Source organism: Heterocephalus glaber, unplaced genomic scaffold (genome assembly GCF_053883595.1).
Source record: "Heterocephalus glaber isolate CG9 unplaced genomic scaffold, H.glaber_assembly_v1.0 deba00001564, whole genome shotgun sequence".
Taxonomy (NCBI): Eukaryota; Metazoa; Chordata; class Mammalia; order Rodentia; family Bathyergidae; genus Heterocephalus; species Heterocephalus glaber.
The window spans coordinates 14426074-14446239 of record NW_028258351.1 but is presented as its reverse complement, the minus strand read 5'-3'; the positions used below and the strand labels follow the sequence as shown (position 1 = coordinate 14446239).

The following is a 20166-nucleotide window of genomic DNA, read 5'->3' as shown; positions in this document are numbered from 1 at the left end:
ATAGATCTCCCAAAGGTATATTTTACTACTTTGTCTACTATGAGAAGATTTTTTTCTACAGCACAAACAGAAAAACTTACAGTTCATCTCGTTGTCTCTGGGAGAGCACCATTTTGGCTGTAACGTCAAGCTTATTTAAATAGAGTGGTATGCCCCTCCTTCAGGAAATCAAAGGCTTTGCAAACCCTGGATTTATAATTAGATATGCCGCGAAGTGGCTTCCACACAGGAGAAAACAATTCTTTTACAAATGAATCCAACCAGTAACAAGGAGATACTCAACAAGTATGGTTCATTCCACCTAAGGAGAAAGAAAGAGAAAAGAAGATGTTTTCAACTTAAAATTCAAATTTCTAAATTTTTAACTGCAGTACACATTTTCAAATGAGATTTAATGTAATGCTAATATGAATATTATTTTTTTGGGGGGGGATACTGGGGATTGAACTCAGAACCTTGCGCTTTCAAGGAAGGTGGCGGAACCACTGAGCTAAATCCCCAGCTAATATGAATATTAGATAACATTTTCAACCTACAGTAAATATCAACTATTGTCAAAATATGTAGCATTTTAAATATCTTAAGTTACCTTTAATGAGACAAAACAGCACTATCTTAAAATTTAACATAGAAGTATTCCTAACCATGTTAGGAAAGTCAGATACATTAATTTCAAAATTAGCCTGTAAGTAGTTGGGGGTTATAAAAGTTTGGCGGTTAAGTACTACCCTAGCACGCATGAGGGCCTAGGGTCAATCCCCAGGGCCACTAACACAAAACAAAAAAACATGTAACTATTCAAGAAGACTATAATTCTCCCTTAAAGCCAAAAACTAAAACTTCTAATTTACAAGAAGGTATAAAAAAAAAAAAAGCAGATAAGGATTTCATGAACTGTGCACAAGCCAAATAGGGCCAATCTTGACTGAAGTAACCAGAAGTAACCTTCAGGGTTGGCTCACAGCCACCTTAGCAATGGCTGGTATTTATAATGTAAATAAACTGCTTAGCAATCTCATATTCTCTTAATGAATGCACTTAAACAAGAAATTGATTTAATGTAATTTCAATATATTTTGTGCTCCTCAGAAGCACATATTTTAAAATCAACAAAACTAGGGCCAGGGATTTAGCTCAGTGGTTTCACCGCCTGCTGCATAAGCGCAAGGACCCGAGTTCAATCCCCAGTAAAAAACAAACAACCAACCAAAAAACAAAACTGAATAAACTAGCCTAGCTTCTATATGCGCACTGAAATCCACTTCTTTAGCCTAATATTTGGATATTTTTTAATATTTCAGAGTCCTTGATACACTTGTAACACCAAATCAATGTAAATCTATGTAATATCTAAAAAAGGGTTGGGCATGGTGGTGCACACCTGTAATCCCAGCACTCAGGAGGCTGAGGCAGCAGGATTGCCCTGAGTTCAAGCCCAGCTTGGGCTACATAGCTATGTAGTTCAGGCTACCCTTCAATTACATAGCAAGATCCTGTCTCAAAAGACAATAACAAAAGAACAAATCTAAAAAGCAATGTAATCAATTAAATGGAAGTAAAATTTTGTGAAAAAAACTCAAGATTGCTTTATAAGTAATCATTTTTCAGGCCCACAGTGTATTTTTGCTCCTGTAGTTCTGGAAATTTAAGAGGCTGAGGTAGGAGGATCACTTGAATCCAGGAGTTTGAGGTCAGCATGGGCAACATAGTGAGACCCTGTTATTAAAAAGAAAAAAAGAAAAAAAAAGCCAGCGTGGTGGTACACACTGGTAATCCCAGCCATTTGGGAAGTGGGGGCAGGAGGATTACAAGGTTCAAGGCCAGCCCGGACAACTTAGCAAAATTCTGTCTAAAATAAAATCCAAATGGTTGGAAATACAGCTCAATGAAGTCTAATACCCAAGCATGGTGGCACATGCCTATAATCCTATAATCTGGGAGGTGGAGGCAGTAGGATTCCAAACTGGTGCCCAGCCTAAGGCAACTTATTAGAGAGATTCTGTCTCAAAAAAATTTTTTAAACATATAAATAAGCCAGGCATGGTGGTACATGCCTATAATCCTATCACTCAGGAGGCTGAGGCAGAGGAGAGGGGGATCACTGTAAATTCAAGGCTGTCCTACACAGTGACTTTAAGGCCAGCCTGGATTACATAGCAAGACCCTATCTCCCCCTCCCCACCAAAAACCATAAAGGGCTGGGGATGTAGCTCAGTGTGAAGGCCTTGGGTTAAATTATCAATACTGCCAAAAAAAAAAAAAAAATGGGGTGGGGTGGGGTGGGCGGGAATGACATATATAACATGGACAGAAGAAATAAGGTTTCTTTTCTTTTTTCTTTTTTTTTTTTTTTTTGGCGCTACTGGAGATCGAACTCAGGACCTTGCACTTGCAAGGCAGGCGATAGCGCCACTGAGCTAAATAATCCCTGGCCCTCTTCAGTGAATTTTTTACGCCATGTCCAAGCCATGTACTGTTTCAGGCACTAGGTACACAGCAGTGAATAAGCCAGTTAAGAAAAAAAAATGAAAAAGAAAATCTTGGTTTCAAATGAGTCCTGCATCAAAAAGTGAGCATTTATATGCTCCCAATAACAGCTGCTGATTTGAATGGTTATCTTTCTCCACTGAACAATTCTCTAAGTAGAAATTTATGATCTTTAATGATCCTTCCAACCTGGAGTACAGCTAAAATATGACAGCTGAAAACCATCTGTACCACTCAGTTTAAATCCAGAGAAATATGATTAATGTCTGTACTAATTAGTGAAATTAGAACCAAACACAATGGATAACCTAGAAACACAGTAACTCTTTAGTATTTAACAACTCTCAAACCACACAAAGTCTTGTCACTAAGCCAAAGCATTTAGAGACCCATACGGCCTGAAAAAGGATATGGTAGGAATAGGATATCTAACAGTGATGAACACCTGAACTAAATATCTAGTGTAACAACAGAGAATTAATCATATAAATTAAAGTGGAAAAAAAGGGGCATGGCAAAAATCCCTTTGATCAGGAAAAAACAGTATACTACTTGTACTACAGGGTTCAACTTAATTTGTAGAGATGGCTTCCAGTCAAAATAAAAAAAAATACAATAATAATACTGATATAGTAGGATTATCTAGTAATGATAAGACCAAAACATAAACCATTCAATGTATACTTGTGTACTGAACAAATTATGCATTCATCAAACATATACTGAACACTACTATGTGCTAAGCATTGTTTTAAACACTAAGTTTAATAGGGGAAGGATTCTTTAAAGAGTTTACAATTTACTGGAAGAATAAGCCAAGATACAAAATTAAAACAATGACCAGTGTGGTCAGTGTTGACTCAGGATGAAGCTAAGCAGGTAAAAGCAGGGAATGAAATACAAAAACTAGCTCATTTCTTTACAATTTATCCAAGGAACAATGAGGAGCCATTAGGTAAGATTTTTTTGTTTTTGTTTCTATTCTTTGTTTTTCACAAAAGTCACAACGATAAAGTAAAAAACAAACCAGAAAGGAGGTTTACAGGAATGAAGGTGATAGACTGTGAGATTCTATATGAGGATAGCAGCAGTAAAAGAGAATTAGAAAAAATTTAAGTTATTATCAGGTGACTATTTTTTTTTTTTGGTACCAGGGATTGAACTCGGGACCTTCCCCTTGCAAGGCAGGCGGCGAAACCACTGAGCTAAATCCCTGGCCCTATCAGGTGACTATTACAGGACTGGTGACTAGATGTGGGCAGCTAGATAGAAAGTGAGAGAGAAAGGTAAACTGAGTTGAGAATAATTTCCAGGCCGGGAAGTAGCTCAGTCGCACAGCGCCTGGCTGGCAAGTTCAAGGTCCTGAGTTCAATCCCCGGTAGCAAAAAAGAAAAAGAAAAAGAACAACAAAAATAAAACTTCCAGAGATTTCTGGCTTGAAACTAAGTTGAACAAAAACTCCTAGGTATGAGGGAATGAGGAAAATATGACTAATTTCTTTTTTTGGTACCGGGTATCAAACTCAGAACCTTGCACTTGTGAGGCAGGTGGTGGAACCACTGAGCTAAATCCCGGCTAGTATCAACATATCTAAACTCCCCAGCTAGTAACAACCTATCTAAACTGAAATTAGTCACCAGGGATTTAGCTCAGTGGTTCCAGCACCTGTCTCGAAAGTGCAAGGTTCTGAGTTTGATCCCCGGTACCAAAAAAAATAAATAGATAGATATGTTAATACTAAGGTGACTAATGAAATGCCCAGTAGGAAGCTATACAAGTAAACAGGCTTTAAAGAAAAATAACCTACCAAAAGAAAGCTGGGCTGGAGATAAAGCTCAGTAATACAGCTCTGGCCCTACCACCAGCCCTGGGTTCAATCCCTGCTTCAAAACAACAAAAAACATGGGATGGAGATTGGTACTTTTTACTTAGAAATGGTGTTAGGGTTTATATCTAGACGACTCCCCTAATCTCATGAACTCATAAATGGAGCTTTTGAAAAGTGATTGACTCATGGGGGTACTGTAACTTAATGTGGTATTAGAAGGTGGGGCCTGGTTGGAAGAGGCAGGTCACTGAGGGTGTGACCTGGAAGACTGTTTCCCTCCCCAGCTTCATCCTTAGCTCTCTGCTTCTTGTCTGTTAGAAGGTGAGTAGTTTTCCTCGGCATCAGGCCTTTCCACCATATCATTTTATCTTAGAGCTGGCTGTCTAGGCACTGAAGCCTCTAAAAATCATGAGACCAAATTAAGCTCTCCTAAATGAAGTATTATGGATACTGAGTATTATATGTCTCAGTAATGAAAAACTAAGATAATTTGGTAAATGAAACCACAGAAATGGATGAGCTGACCAGTGGAGAATGAACAGAGCAAGTTGAACAAAAGGCCAATCCTAGAACCAGGGAGAGCAACATCAACACTTGGGAGTCTATAATTAGCCTGGTATGGTGGCACATACCTGTAATCTCCCAGCACCCTGGGAGGCTGAGGCAGCAGGGTGATAAGTTTGAGCCCAATTTGGGCAACTTAGTGACTTAGAGAAACCCCATCTCAAAATTAAAAAGGGCTAGGAATGTCATTCAGTGTGATAGCCCTGGATTCAATTTCCAGTAACACATACACGCACGCACGCACGCACGCACACACACACAAATACACAATTGAGGCTAACAAAAAACAAGAGACAGCATGTCATAAAAGCCAACTGGATATTTCAAGGAGAGGCAATCAACAGCATCCAAAGCTGTCCAACTACAGAGCAAAACAGTTCAGATGGATCTACTGTATTCAGCATGAAACACTGATAATCTGGATGAGAATGGTTTCAGTAAAATGGCTTAAAATGGCAGAAACCGCATTTAAATGGGCAAGGAAATGGTACAGAAATGGTACTACAAGCAAAAATTTCGGAAGTAGGTAAGTAGATGGAAATATTGAAAAATTTTCTCCACTGATGGTGGAGAAAAAAGGGAAATGAAGAAAGAAATTAAGAATTTTAATAATACTATTTTTACTCCTCATTAACCAAGGTAACCAGAAATGATATACAAATAATTATAGCTATATATTTTATACTGGTATAATAAAAGAATAAAAATATACTATGAAATACTGTTGCCACCAAAATAAAATCTGAATCTGATCACTCTAACTCCAATTACCAATTTGTAGAAAGCATAGAGGACATACACTTTAGGGGCTGGATACAGTGGCACATATCTATAATCCCAGCACTAAGAGAGTCTAAGGGAAGAGGAACACAAATTTGAGCCCTGCTTGGGTAACTTACCAAAACTGTTTCAAAATTTTAAAAACATTTAAAAAAAAAATTTTAAACACATTTTGAGGATACAATCAGCAAAACTATCAAAAGCTCAACAAAATAAATGACCTAGTTCCTTCAAATTTCAAGGACAGAAAAAGGGGTAGAAAGGGAAACCTATAGATTAAGTAAGACAAGTGACATATGTATGTACCAACTACAATTTGTAGGCCATTATTAGATCTATATCAAAATATATTGTAAAATCAATCAATGAAACTTTGGGGAAATCTGAATACTCACTGAATGTCTCATAATATTAAAGAATAACCATGAAAATTCATTTTACCATTCTCAATAGTTCTGTCTATGGGCCTGACATTTCTGTAATAACAAGCCTTTTAAAAAAAAAAATCAGACAGGGGCCGGGGATTTAGCTCAGTGGTTTTGCTGCCTGTCTAGTAAGCTCAAGGACCCAAGTTCGATCCCCGGTACCAAAAAAAAATAAATAAAAATAAAAATAAAAATAAAAATTTTAAAAAATCAGAAAAGGGACTCAATATGAAGGCCTTACACACAGATGGGTTACTCTGCAAATTATTAGGTTTTTAGGTTATAGTTCCAAAACATAAAAGATATTTTACTCTGTATAACTATTCATATTATAAATATAGTCTTTTTTTTTTTTTTTTTGAGACAGGGTCTTACACTGTAGTTCAGGGTAGCCTTGAACTCACTATGTAGCCCAGGCTGGCCTCAAACTAGTGGTGAGCCTCCTGTTTCAGCCTTCTGAGTGCTGGGATTACGAGCATGCGCCACACCTGGCAATATATTTGTCTTGATGTTTCTATTTTTGTCATTTTATCCAATTTTCTTTCCATAGATTCTGAGCATAATTCATTAAAGAAAAAAAAACTAATTTTTAAAGTTAGTGAAAAAGAATGAAACTAGGTTTCAACTGTAATGAATTAAGATCTTAATTTGAGTAAGAAAAGCAAGAGCTACTTTCTTGGGCTGATTACATGACAGTAAAAATCAGATCAAATTTTAGAGTACAGTTAATCAGCATCGAACAGAAAAGAGGCAGAAAACATTTTTTTTCACTTTACATGTCATCATAATGTGGTTTCCTAATAATTTTTTATAATCTGAAAGAATAAAACCAAAATATAAAATACTGAGATAGAATACAATAAAGTAAAAAATTAAAAGAAATTTAGAGAAGCTGGGGATTTAGCTCAGTGGCACCATGCCTGCCTTGCAAGCACAAGGTTCCGAGTTTGATCCCCAGTACCAAAAAAAAAGAAATTTAGAGACTATTATATTTATGAACAATATACAGTATAAATTTCCATTCTAAAGTGAATGTTAACAGTTCAATAATGTTCTGAATATAAAGCAAAGCAAAACAATATCTTATTTTAGGCTTTCCCAGTCAACCTGGCAAAAGCCTGATAAACCTCACTATAAGGACCAAATTTAACCAAAACAGAGAGTACTTATTTTCTTAACATACTAAAAATCAGGTAGAACTTATCCAGTGGTATTTATAAAATATTAGCGCAGGAGCATATCTGTTGTGGCATATTACAAATTCAGGACACCTGGGCTAAGATTTAAGTCAGTGGTTGAGCACTTGCATTGAACTCCATCACTGGGTTCAATGCCAAGCACCACACACAAAAACCCACAAGAATTCAGAATTCCAGCTGGGCACAATGACACATGCTTGAAGGCCCAGCTCACAAGCTAGCCTGGACACCACAGCAAGTCATCAGGTATTTTTTTAAAAAGTAAGAACTGTATTAATGACTATATAATTATATAGTTAAATTCTGATAAATTAATTCGGTTACATTAAAAAGTCCCTAGCTGAGTGCAGTGGTACAGACTTTAATGCCAATTATAAGGGAGGCTGAGACAGAAAGATCACAAGTTTGAGGCCAGCCAGAACAGTACAGCAAGACCATGTTTCAAAAGAATTTTTTTTAAAAGCCTGGTGTCACATGCCTATAATCCCAGCACTCGGGAGGCTGAGGCAGGAGGACTGTGGTAAGTTTGAGGCCAGCCTGGGCTACATAGCAAAACTCTTGTCAAGAAAAAAAAAAAGAGGGGGTTGGGGATGTAGCTCAGTGGTTCTGCCTCCTGCCTCTCAAGCAGAAGGTCCCGAGTTCTAGCCCTGGTATCAAAAAAAAAAAAGAAAAAAAAAAGGGAATGTAGTTCAGTTGTAGACTGCTTGTCTAGCATATGTGAGGCCCTGGTTCCATTCCCAGCACAATAAACAAAATTTTTCAAAGGCTGCAAAATTAACCAAAACATTAATTGTATGTATGTTTGTTTTTTTGGTACTGGGGATCGAACTTGGACCTTGCACTTGCACGGCAGGCACCAGAACCACTGAGCTAAATCCCCAGCCCAATTGTATGTTCTTGAAGTATCCTCTGCTCTGTGAATAATGAAAATGAGAAAAGTTAAGACTTTCCCATCTGTACAATTTGAAAACGCTAAGATACATGAAAAATGTTAATCAAAAGCCAAGATTTTGCCAAGCATGGTGGTGCACACCTGTAATCTCAGGACTCGGGAAGCTGAGGCAGGAGGGTCGCTCCAAGTTTGAGGCCAGCCTGACCAACATAGTGAGTTCAAGGCCAGCCTGAACTACACACCAAGACCATCTTAAAAAACAAAAACAAAAACAAAACACCAAGATTTTAACATGTCTACTTGTTCTTATTTCTGCTTAGTTTGAAGGTCCATGATTCATCACTGGGACCTGCTGTTGGCAGGCAGTAACAAAAGCAAGGAAAGATCAGTTTGGCTCGTCAATACAGGAAAATCACTGAGGGATGGACTGGACTCAAGGCATAGTTCACTGACAAAGTTGTAAAATTCTTTCAATAGCCTATTTCCCCATTTCCCTTGTTACAACCACCATATCTCATTTGGCAAGATTCCCCACCCCCACAGTGGAACTCAGGACCTTGTGTTTTCCAGGCAGGTGAGGCACCACTGAGCTAAATCCCTGGCCCTCATTTGGCAAGATTTAAGTCAGTCATCCAAACTTTACATATAAAAAATGTTTTTCAGGGCCAGGGATTTAGCTCAGTGGTTCCGGCACCAGCCTTGCAAGCATATGGTCCCAAGTTCAATCCCCGGTACCAAAAATAATAATAATAATAATAATAAAAATGTTTTTCAATTACCCTTGGGCCAAAGACTAAGTTACTATGTTTTCCATCAAGAATCATTCCTACTAATCTGAAGTGTAGTAACTCTAATAGTAAAAGTATTGCAAATAGTCCATACTCAGCTTTAGATTGTGAATCTGAATAAACAAAGTGTTTTGGGGCTTTGAAATTGAACATATAGATATAAATACTACCATGTAAGTCATTTCTAGATGTCTGTTTTTTATTTAAAATCTAGAATACGTACTATGAAATGCTTTCTGTTACACACCCTGTGATCATTAATTTTATGTGTTAACCTGGTTAAGTCACAGTACCCAAATATTTGGTCAAATACTTAGGTAGATGTTGCTGTGAAGGCATTTTTATATAGGACTAACATTTAAATCAATAGACTCTAAGTAAAGCCAATTACCATTCAGTGTATATAGGCCTTATCATTTGAAGGCCCTAAGAGAACAGGAAATTCTGCCACCAAACTGCTTTTTGACTTGAGCTCAGCAACGTTATTCCAGTTGTCAGCCTACCCTGCAGATTGTGGATTTACCAGCCTTCATACCTTCATAATCCAGTGAACTGTGAATTCATTAAAATCAACTCAATCAGTCTTTCTACACACACAAACACATACACAGATGGACATTGTACTGACTCTAATAGTGTGTGTGTTCCATTCTGTAGTACTGTGGATGGAACCCAGGGCCATCCACACACATACTGTGCAAGCACTCTACCACTGACCTAGACCCCTAGCCCTAGTTCTAGTTACAATACAGAACCCTTGAAAAAAAAACCCCTTGTTTATATAGGTTTGCCTTGTCACTAAACTATTATAAGGAATATTTTCATAGTGCTTAAACTCTAATGCCTGGGTACTCTCCAGGAAAATTAATGCCTATGAGGACTATCAAATGTAGAAAACTGCTTCCCACCCTGCAATGAGAGCTGTGTTCATTTGTTAACAGATGCTCAAAGACTACTACTTCAAAGCTCCAAAAGGACGGACAGTGTCCCCTTCCTCTTTGACCTGAGCATGAAACCATTTTTTTTTCTTTCTTTGGTACCAGGGGTCAAACTCGGATCCTTGCGCTTGTGAGGCAAGGCAGCAGAACCACTGAGCTAAATCCCCGGCCCCTTGAAACCATTTTGAACACATGAAAGTTCTAAAGACACTGAATACTGACTTGTTTAGGTTTTGTTGTACACAGCTTTTCCTAGTGTTTTAAAATTTCAAGCCAGTTTTCTGTATGATACAAATGTATATGCCTATAAACAAACAGTAGAAAAAAGTGGGGAAAAAGGGTAAACATCTGTTGTTTTAATATGATTTCAAATATTGTGGATCTATTTTTCTTTTAAATTTACTTTGGTGTTTACACTTCAGTGAAAACTTGAGGAAAAGACCTACTATATATATATATATATATATATATATATATATATATATATATATATTTTTTTTTTTTTTTTTTAGACAGGATCTCCCTTTGTAGTTTAGGCTGGCCTCATACTCATTATGTAGCCAAGGCTGGCCTCAAACTCATGGCAATCCCCCTCCTGCCTCAGCCTCAAGAGTGCTGGGATTACAGGTGTGCACCACCATGCCCAGCTTAAGATTTACAATTTCTATGATGTATGTATAGGCATAGAGCTTTACAGGCACATTGATGAAACAAATGGTTCTGGAATATAAAATATTCCTCTTAAAAAAATTAGGTTTCCTATAAAGTATGTACTATTCTATGAAGTACACTATCTGTTGATTCACTGTAATTCTATGATGCCAAATAAATACCTCATAACTACTATATTAAGTTATAGTTCTTGCACTCTAGTAAATTACTTCCAATTTGGATTCTATTATTCTGAGTGCTATCAAAAGAGAGCTAATTCATCAAATTAATGTTGCTGACCTCCTCCAGTTTACATAAATTAAGGCAATGATTCTTTAGAATGAAAAACACCTTTAGGAAAGAGTTATTTTCAAATTAGAATTTGATAAAAGTAATATGGATCCTAACTAAGAATGTGCATCAGAAATACCTTTAGAATCTCCTGAAAATAATCATAGTTAGGCCTCAAGCTCAGATTTTGAGGAGACGTATGAATTTTTAAAAATTTCTCAGGTGATTTTGATGCACTCTATAGATCACCATCCAGTCAATAGCACAAACTACAGTTTGCATTAAAGGGTTGAAATCAAAATTACAAAGAAGGGCTAGGGATTTAGCTCAGTGGTGCCACTGCCTGCCTCACAAGCGTAAGGTCCCAAGTTTGATTCTCGGTACCAAAAAAAAAAAAAAAAATTACAAAGAAGGGGAAACTGAAAAATGATCAGTGTAAGAAAATGTCTGGGGCTATGGATGCAGATCAGTGATCAGTGCTTGCTTAGCATGTGCAAGTCCCTGGGTTCAATCCTCAACAATAGGGAAAGTATTTTATTTGGGATCCAAGCAAAGTATCAAACTAGGAGAAGTTACTCAAATTTCAACAGTTACTGCAACAACTGTCATACAAATTCAAAGAAATATTTTCAAAACTCCTCAGATCTTGGATACCATATTAAGAAAAAGTCACCTTAAGACTGAAATACACATTTCATTATAGTTGAGCTTTCAGAAAAGACTTCAAAAAATCCTTCAAAGAAGAAAATTTAGCCAACTTATTCATTATATTAACTATCTAGTATTCCTGGTATGTTCTAATAGACACATTCTTTTGCATCTGTATTAACTTTGTTCCTTTTTATCTGGATTGTGTGTTCTTCCCCTTTGTATGTAGATCTGGGTCAGCAAACTGCAAAAATGTAGATAGTATTTTAGGTTTTGCAGACTATTCAGTTTCTGTAGTAACCACTTAATTCTGCCATTGTGGTAAGAAAGCAATAAACAAGATATAAAAGAAAAGGTGTGTCTCTGTTCCCATAAAACTTCATCATCGACTTTGACATTTGAATCCACAGAGAGAGCTTGTGAACTATCACTACATTATGAACAAAAATTAACTTACAGGTTCAGGTTCAGAGTAATTTTTTTTTTCCTTTTGTTCTAGTAGCTAACTTAAATTAGCCACAAAAGTAAATGTCTCTGGCCTGACCCAGACTACCAACAAAGGATTGAGTCAAAGAATGCTCAGAAGAGCTACCTAGATAACTGGGGATGTAGTTAGGTGACAGTGTGCTTTCTAGCATCCATAAGGCCCTGGGTTCCATTGCCAGCACGTTTAAAAAGGGGGTGATGGGGCAAGGATTCAGCTCAGTATTGCCCACGCCTGCCTAGCAAGCATAAGGTCCCGAGTTCGATCCCTGGTACCAAAAAGGGGGGAGGGCGGGGACTTAGCACAGTGGCACTGCACCTGCCTTGCAAGCGCAAGGTCCCTAGTTCGAGCCCCAATACCAAAGAAAAAAAAGAGAGAGAAAAGATTAAGCCAGAAAGGCAGCCCAAAACCATCTCTGTAAAGCCTGATCAGTCCCTTATCCTTGACAGAGGCAGGTACTATATCTTCTTTACTCTCACCATTGTCATGACTATATAATCTTCATAGCTTTCATTTATTAAATGAGGTTTAATTTTTTTTTTTTTTTGGTACCAGGGATCGAACTCCGCTCCTTGAGCTTACGCAGCAGGCGGCGAAACCACTGAGCTAAATCTCCGGCCCATGTTTAATTCTTATAACCCCCAGCAAGGAAATTAGTTTAAGAAAGTAAGTTCACTAAGGTTGGGTTATATATCCAAAGTCAAACAGCCAGAAAGTGGGAGAGTCAGTATTCAAACTAGGTTTGTTTTTGAGTCCCATAATGGCCTCAAACAATAGACATGAAGAACAGAGAAGAGGCCAAGTAAGCAAGATTCCACTTTTATCTGTTTACACACTCAGCTTCTACATCAGGTTTTTTGGTAAATATTTCCACTGTTATGATAAATTTGAAAAAAATCACTGATTCTATACTGTACTGATATCCACATTCCTTGTATATATTGCCTTTAGGACCACAAGTGCTCAGGGACAAATGCTAAACTGGATACAATCTTGCATCTCTAGTACCAGGCACCATGTGTAACACTGAACAAATGTTTGCAGGGAATCCAACAGTGAAAGCAATTTAAATAAATATATTTCCGCAGTTATGAAATAAATTATAACTGTATATAGCTAATAAACTTATTAAATACATATTATCCTCTTAAAAAGAGAAACTAAGCTGAACTTCAAAACATGCTTTTCCAGCTCTGCCATGCTGCCCTGGCTTGGAACCAGCCAACTATGGACTGAAGCTTCCACAAAATGTGAGCTGAAATAAACCTTTCCTCCTTCAAAAAAAAAAAAAAAAAAGTTTTTACAGTTACATATGGTGGCACACATTTATAGTCTGAGCTATTTGGAAAACTCGTAAGATCCTATCTCAAAAAAGAAACACAAAAATGGCACAATTAGTCAATATTCAAAGCTTTATTTTCTTTTTATAAAATAAATTTTCTATCCCATTCCCCCAAGCCCTCTCCCTATGTATAAAAGCTTTGTTTCCCTTTTTTCCTTCTATTTTCTTGTCCCTTCCTTCCCTTTTCCCTCCCTCTTCCCTTGTTCCCCTTCCCATTTGAACATTTTCTTCCCATTTCCCAATATCTATTATATATTTTAGTTCTTATTTCCACTTTTGGTTTCTCATATCGAAGAAGCAATGTGGTATTTAAACGTGTGTCTGATTTATTTCACTTAAGAGTATGGTCTCAAGGTCCATCCATTTAGCTATGTCTGAAGCTAATCCTTTATGACAGAGAAATACTCCATTGTATACAAAAAAAACCCCACATCTTCTTTATCCACTTGTCAGCTGATGGGCATTTGGGCTATTTCCAAGATTAAGCTATTATAAACTGTGCCACTATAAAATGAGTGTGCACATATCGCTGTGATATGATGCTTCTAATTCTTTCAGGAAAGATACCAAGAAGAAGAATAGCTGGGTAAAATGGAACATCTAGTTTTAATTTTTTGAGGAATCTCCACATTGATTTCCACAGTGGTTGCACCAGTCTACACTCCTACCAACAGCGGAGAAAGGTTTCTTTTTGCCCACAGCCCTACTAGCATTTGTTATTAGTTGATTTCTTGATAGCAGCCATTCTTTCTGAAGTGAGATGGAATCTCAGTGTTGTTTTGGGGGTTTTTTGGGTACCAGGGATCGAACTCCGGGTCTTTGCGCTTGCGAGGCAGGCAGCAGAACCACTGAGCTAAATCCCCGGGCCCTCTCAGTGTTGTTTTAATTTTCATTTCACGAATGGTCAGTGATGCTGAACATACTCTCATATATTTATTTGCCATTTCAAATTCTTCATCTGAGAAGTGTCATTTCAGATGCCCATTTTTTGGATTAAGTCTTTAAACTGGGGGGGGGGGTCTGAGTTTTTTAGTTCTTTATATATATATATATTCTAGATAAAAGTCCTTTATCTGATGATGAATCGCTGGTAAAAATTTTTTCCCACACTATGGGTTGTCTTCACTCTGTTGGTAGTTTCTCTTGCTGTGCAAAAGCTTTTTAATAAGATGAGGTCCCAGTTGTTGTTTCTTTGTAGTATTTCTCACGAAGTCTAGGTTTTGTTCATGAAGGCTTTGCCTACTCATATGTTGTCAAGTGTTCTACCTATTCTCTCTTCCAGCAGATTTACTGTTCTGTTTTTTTGTTTTAATATTTAGATCTTTGATCCATTTCAATTTTAGGTTGGTGTATGGTGAAAGGTATGGGTCAAGTTTCAATCTTTGGCATATGGAAAGCCAGTTTTTCCAGCACCCTTTATTTTATTTATTTATTTTTTGGTACAGGGGATTGAACTCAGGACCTTGCACTTGTGAGGCAGGCAGAGGAAAAGCACCATTTATTAAAGAGGCTATCTTTCTTCCAGTGAAGGTGTTTGGGTCCTTGGTCAACGATTAGGTGGCCAAGTATGTTTGGTGTTGTTTCTGCATCTTCTAGTCTGTTTCACTGATCCTCAGGTCTGTTCTTTTGCCAGTACCATGCTATTTTTAATCACAGTAGCTTTGTAGAATAAAGTCAGGGATTGTGATACTCCCTGCCTTGCCTTTGTTGTCCAGAATTGCCTTTGTTATTCTAGGTCTCTTCTGGTTCCAAATGAATTTTAGGATTGTTTTTTTCTAATACTGTGAGAAGTGCTTTTGGGATTTTGATTAGGATTGCATTAAATCTGTATAACAATTTTGGAAGTATGGCCATTTTCACTGTATTGGTTCTCCCTATCCAAGAACAAGGGGTATCTTTCCATTTTCCTATATCCTCTCTGATCTTCTTTTTCAGAGTACTGTAGTTTTCAATGTAGAAGTCTTTTACTTCCTTTGTTAGATCGATTCCTAGGTATTTCATTTTTTTGGATGCTATTGTAGCAGTTTTATTTTAATAAAATATCAATTATCCAACAACTGTCAAATCTATGCTGCCAAAAGATAACCATGTATTAGTTTCTTCTTTTAACTGTCACCTAAATACTATAAGAGTTAAATCCTATAAAATTGCCATTAATGGCAATTACAAAGGTTCAACGTAATACTCATTTTTTTTTGTATCAGGGATGGAACTCGGAACATTGCGCTTGCAAGGCAGGAGGCGGAACCACTGAGCTAAATCCCCGGCCTACCCTAATACTCATCGATGATACTAAAATAGCATTATCAAAGCTCCCAGCAGCTAGCTAGAATAGGCATCAGAACATGAGAGTTTTATCTAGTTTTGACAAAAGAAATTTAAACAGAGTAACTCCCTTTTGTGTGATTTCATAGCACTTTGTACACATATATATTTAACACTTCACACATTTTAATTATCTGCAGTGCAGTCTCAACACTCCTCCAAAGCTAACTCTGACACACTCTTTATTGAATCTCTAAAATAAGTTCATGGTAATTACCACACAGTAGGTATCTAGTGTTTCTAAATGCCTACTGCAGGCATCATATTAAAATTAATACCAAACTTTACTATGCTGTCAGAAAATAAAGACACTGTATCACTTTATGCTTACACTTCTTTGTTAAAAGAAAATCTGAGAAAAGAAAAAAATGGAAACAAAGTCTATGTAAATAGGGAAGGGTGGAGGGGGTGAAGGGCACACAGGTAATGGGGAAAAAATAAGAACCAAGATACATCATGTACAGGTACAAGTAGCCAATGATAAATGTAAATGTATTTATACCTAAAATGTACCAATAAAAGAATTTAAGTAAAAAAAAAAGAAAGAAAATCTGAAATCTAAGCAATAAGATCCATTGAAGTCCGGCTGTTTGGGGCTGGTTTTGGTATAATCTTTTTAAAGATTAAACACTAATTAACACATATTAGAAAAACTATACCAATTTTTTAAATCCTGTAGAAAAACCAATGAACTCAGGGCCAGGGATTTAGCTCAGTGGCACCTCACCTGCCTCGTAAACGCAAGGTCCTGAGTTCGATCTCTGGTACAAAAAAAAAACATGAACTGTCTCAAATGAAGACTAAAACTTCAAAAAGTTAAATGATCTTTGTGCCTTTAACATGTATATTAACTTATGGTTTCTGCTTACAAATGCTATACTTTCAAATAACAATAATATAAATATGGCCACAAGGGCGCTGTGATTCTGTTGTTTTTAAAGTCAACACTGGGCAGGGGATCTAGCTCAGTGGTTCTGCCGCCTGTCTCACAAGCACAAGGTCCTGAGTTCGATCCCCGGTACCAAAACTAAAAAAAAAAAAGTCAAAACTAACAACAAAAATCCACTGCTTTAAAAAACCAGGAAAAAACAACAACAACAACAACAAACCAGGAAAGAGGCCAACATTTCCAGGGATCATACAAACAATATTAAGAGACACAGATATTTTATGTATGCATGCTTTTTTTTTTTTTTGGTACCAGGGATTGAACTCAGGACCTTGCGCTTGTAAGACAGGCGGCAGAACCACTGAGCTAAATCTCCAGCCCCAATGCTTTTTTAAACTACAAGATAATGGTGAATACTAAAACAGATACCCTAAAGCAGTGGTGGCCAACCTACAGCACACTTGCTGTAGCCAGATGTTTGTTAGCATTGAAAGCTCTAGCTGGGCATGGTGGCACACACCTGTAATTCCAGCACTTGGAAGACTGAGGCAGGATGACTGCCATGAATTTGAGGCCAGCTGAGGCTATATAGTGTGTTCAAGACCACCTGAACTACAATGAGATCCTGTCTCAAAAAAATTCAAAAAGAAAAAAACAAAAAAACATATATAGATGAGAGAGAGAGAAAAAAGAAAACTCCAAAAGGAGTTTCCATCACTGGCCTAAAGGAATTATGACAATGCAGGAAGATTTATAATTTTTAAGAATGAGAGGAATGTTCTGAAATTGGTGTTTCATGGGGATTATCCTAGAGGTAAAGTGTAGGATACATTAAAGTCAAGAGAAGGCTTGCAGTGGATGATGATAGAGGTCTAAACTAGGATGGAAGCAAGGGGAATGATTGGAGAAGAATTTTATGGTCAAACTCCAATTCTGCAAAGATGGGTTTTGTGGTTTTTTTGGTGGTACTACAAATTGAACCCAGGGCCTTGGCATGAGCTACATCCTCACCCCTTTATTTTGAGACAAGGTCTCACTAAGTCACTGAATGGCCCAGGCTGTCTAGAACTTGCACTCTTCCTGCCTCAGCCTCCCAGAAGATCTGGGATTATAGGTATGCACCACCATGCCCAGTGGATTGTTTTTTGTTTTTATAAGACAGTCCACTATTTGCTCTTGGTCTTGAAGATGGCCTTCTCTAGGATATGATCACAGTCCTAAGGGCAGATCCTCTGTTTACATTCAAGAGTAACTCCTCAGAAGTCATGACAACCCAAACAGAACAGGCAGTGTCCCTCAACTGACTTCTAGTTTATTATTTTCCACACCAGTGTTTATCTCCACTGAGGAAAATAACTTAGAAATAATTATATTCTCAGTGTCATTTACTTACTGAGGATCCATCAGGTACCCCATACTCATACTCAACAACACACACCTGTGTTGTATACAGTCCCACCACATTATTTAATCCTTATACTGTATCTACAGAAAGCAACGTGGGACATAAAAGCAATATTGAGAGTTCCTGCCCAGAAGAAACTTATAAAGCAGGTGAAGATGTCAGCTAAACATATCCACTCATTGATTTCTATCCCGCTAGGCTTTGTGCTATGAGTTCATAAATAAAGATTAAAACCAGTCCACTAAAGGAACACACAATGAATGCATTTAGGAGTTGGGAAGGTAGGGATGGGAAAGGAGACAATAAATATAAGCTAAAGGTTGACCAAGTCAGCATTATAAATCAAAACGCTAAAAAAGAAGATGGAAATGACTAGCAATTTTTTGAAGCAGTTTTTGGAAGAAGGAAAAACTATGTTGAATAACTACGACAAAATACCTAAATGCAAAATTTTAAGCAGCTGGGAAATACAAGATTGCTAAAAAGATGAAGTTAAAGATGGCATATTGGGAAATACAAAGGGCAGTCATCACAAAGTAAATAACTCTTGATTTCAACTCTGAATTCCAGCGGTTCAGCAGAAAACAAAGAACTGTAGTTCTAGGAAGGTCAAAATCTTACTTATTTCTGATTAAAGGTCAATACCGAACACACCCTAATGAGAAGGAAGAGAGTCATACCTATTACAGATATGAATAAAATCCATACCTCCTTAGATTTAATCTGTGCTGAAAACTAGCAGGAGTCCTGATCCATGGGAACAGTCTTCTGTTGAAGTACAGTAATTTCCAGCAGCACAAAAATAGGGTTGTATCCTTATACCCTTTTTCTTTAAATCTCTTTTATAATGACTTTACTACTTCTGGAAACTCTGGAAGAACTTGTTCTGTCCACCTTCAAACTATAAAGAAGGAGAAAGACAAGAATTTAGCAGATTCAAAATTTTTTTCTAAGAATTTTAACCTACAGGCACTCCGACAAATTCTATTTTGGGTAAAACTTGGTTTTCACACAAGAATTTAAATCCTACACATGAATGGTCTGTGAGAGATGCATGGCATATCCATAGTTTAGGTACTTGCCAAGTAGCTTAATCTCAACACATATCAAGTGAGTATAGTCCTTATTTACCTTAGAAATGTTAAACAAGAAATAATATACAATATAATCCTTTTTATGAGGAACCCAATGAAAAGTGTCAAGTGGTTATCTTTCCAAACTTTTTTTTTTTGTGGTACCGGGGATCGAACTCAGGACCTTGCACTTGGTGAGGCAGGAGTGCTGCCACTCAGCTAAATCCCAGGCCCTAAACTGGTTTCTTTTTGTCTTAAGGATACGGTGAAAAATAACCTACCCTTATTTTTTTTTCTTTTGCTGGCACCTAGAAAACTCAGAGTTAAATCTGTGCTCTGCCTGTAACAAGAAAATTATAAAATACCTTTAGAGCCTAGATCCTGATTCTATTTATCCTTTCCTTTGTTACTGTATCTTTTTTTCTCTTTTAACTTGTAGTATTTTGTAGTTTTATGCATTTATTTTTAAGCTTTACATATTCTTATAAGATATCAGAAGGGGTTACAAATCAAATAATAACAACTCAGGTGAAAACGTGACTCAAGTTAAAAAAAAAAAAAAAAAGACAGTGGTAGAACTTTACTTTTCAAAGTAAGTTCAATTTGAAAAAATTACGGGGGGGGGGCCTGGAGATTTAGCCCAGTGGTTCCACCATCTGCCTTGCAAGCACAAGGTCCCGAGTTCCATCCCTGGTACAAAAAAAAAAACAACTACTGGGGCTGAGATGTAGTTCAGCAGTAGAGCCTGTGGCTTATCAGCATATGTGAGGCACTTGGTTTGATATCCAGCACCCAAAGGGATGCCCTCCCAATTACTGCGCAGTCAGATAAACAAAAACTTTTTATCTAAATCCTAAACCATTCATTTGCAACCTCTGAAGAAGATATTTGATGAATATAGTGCAGATAAACCAGGTGGTTCCAATTATAAATTTCCAGTACCTCTGCTTAAAATCCTTCTGGAACAAGGGTGTAAGTAACAGATTAAATAGGCAAATATCTTCCTTTTGCATGGAATTTAATGATTTACAAACTGTTTTCACCTTTTTTTGAACCTTCAATTGTGCTGTTGGACAGTCAGTCCTCAGTTACCTGCACAGAAATGTAGGGATCGCAAGCTAATGTTGATAGAGAACAATGCAAGGGACATAAGTGAA

At 37.2% G+C, this 20166-nt stretch overlaps 1 protein-coding gene across 13 annotated transcripts in view; it reads right to left on the bottom strand.

The window, feature by feature from the left end:
- Nucleotides 1-20166, bottom strand: part of Pafah1b1 (platelet activating factor acetylhydrolase 1b regulatory subunit 1) — an 82127-nt gene that overhangs the window by 40347 nt on the left and 21614 nt on the right. For 9 of the 13 annotated variants that reach the window (XM_087191620.1, XM_087191625.1, XM_087191619.1 and 6 more), the window contains 2 exons: nt 18645-18837; nt 81-301 (listed from right to left, as the gene is read on the bottom strand). In XM_087191620.1, coding sequence (XP_087047746.1) covers nt 81-112 — 32 coding nt within the window. In that variant the 5' untranslated portion in view covers nt 113-301; nt 18645-18837. The remainder of the gene's footprint in view (nt 1-80; nt 302-18644; nt 18838-20166) is intronic. The other 4 variants (XM_087191621.1, XM_013076846.3, XM_087191623.1 and 1 more) reach the window with 1 other exon arrangement.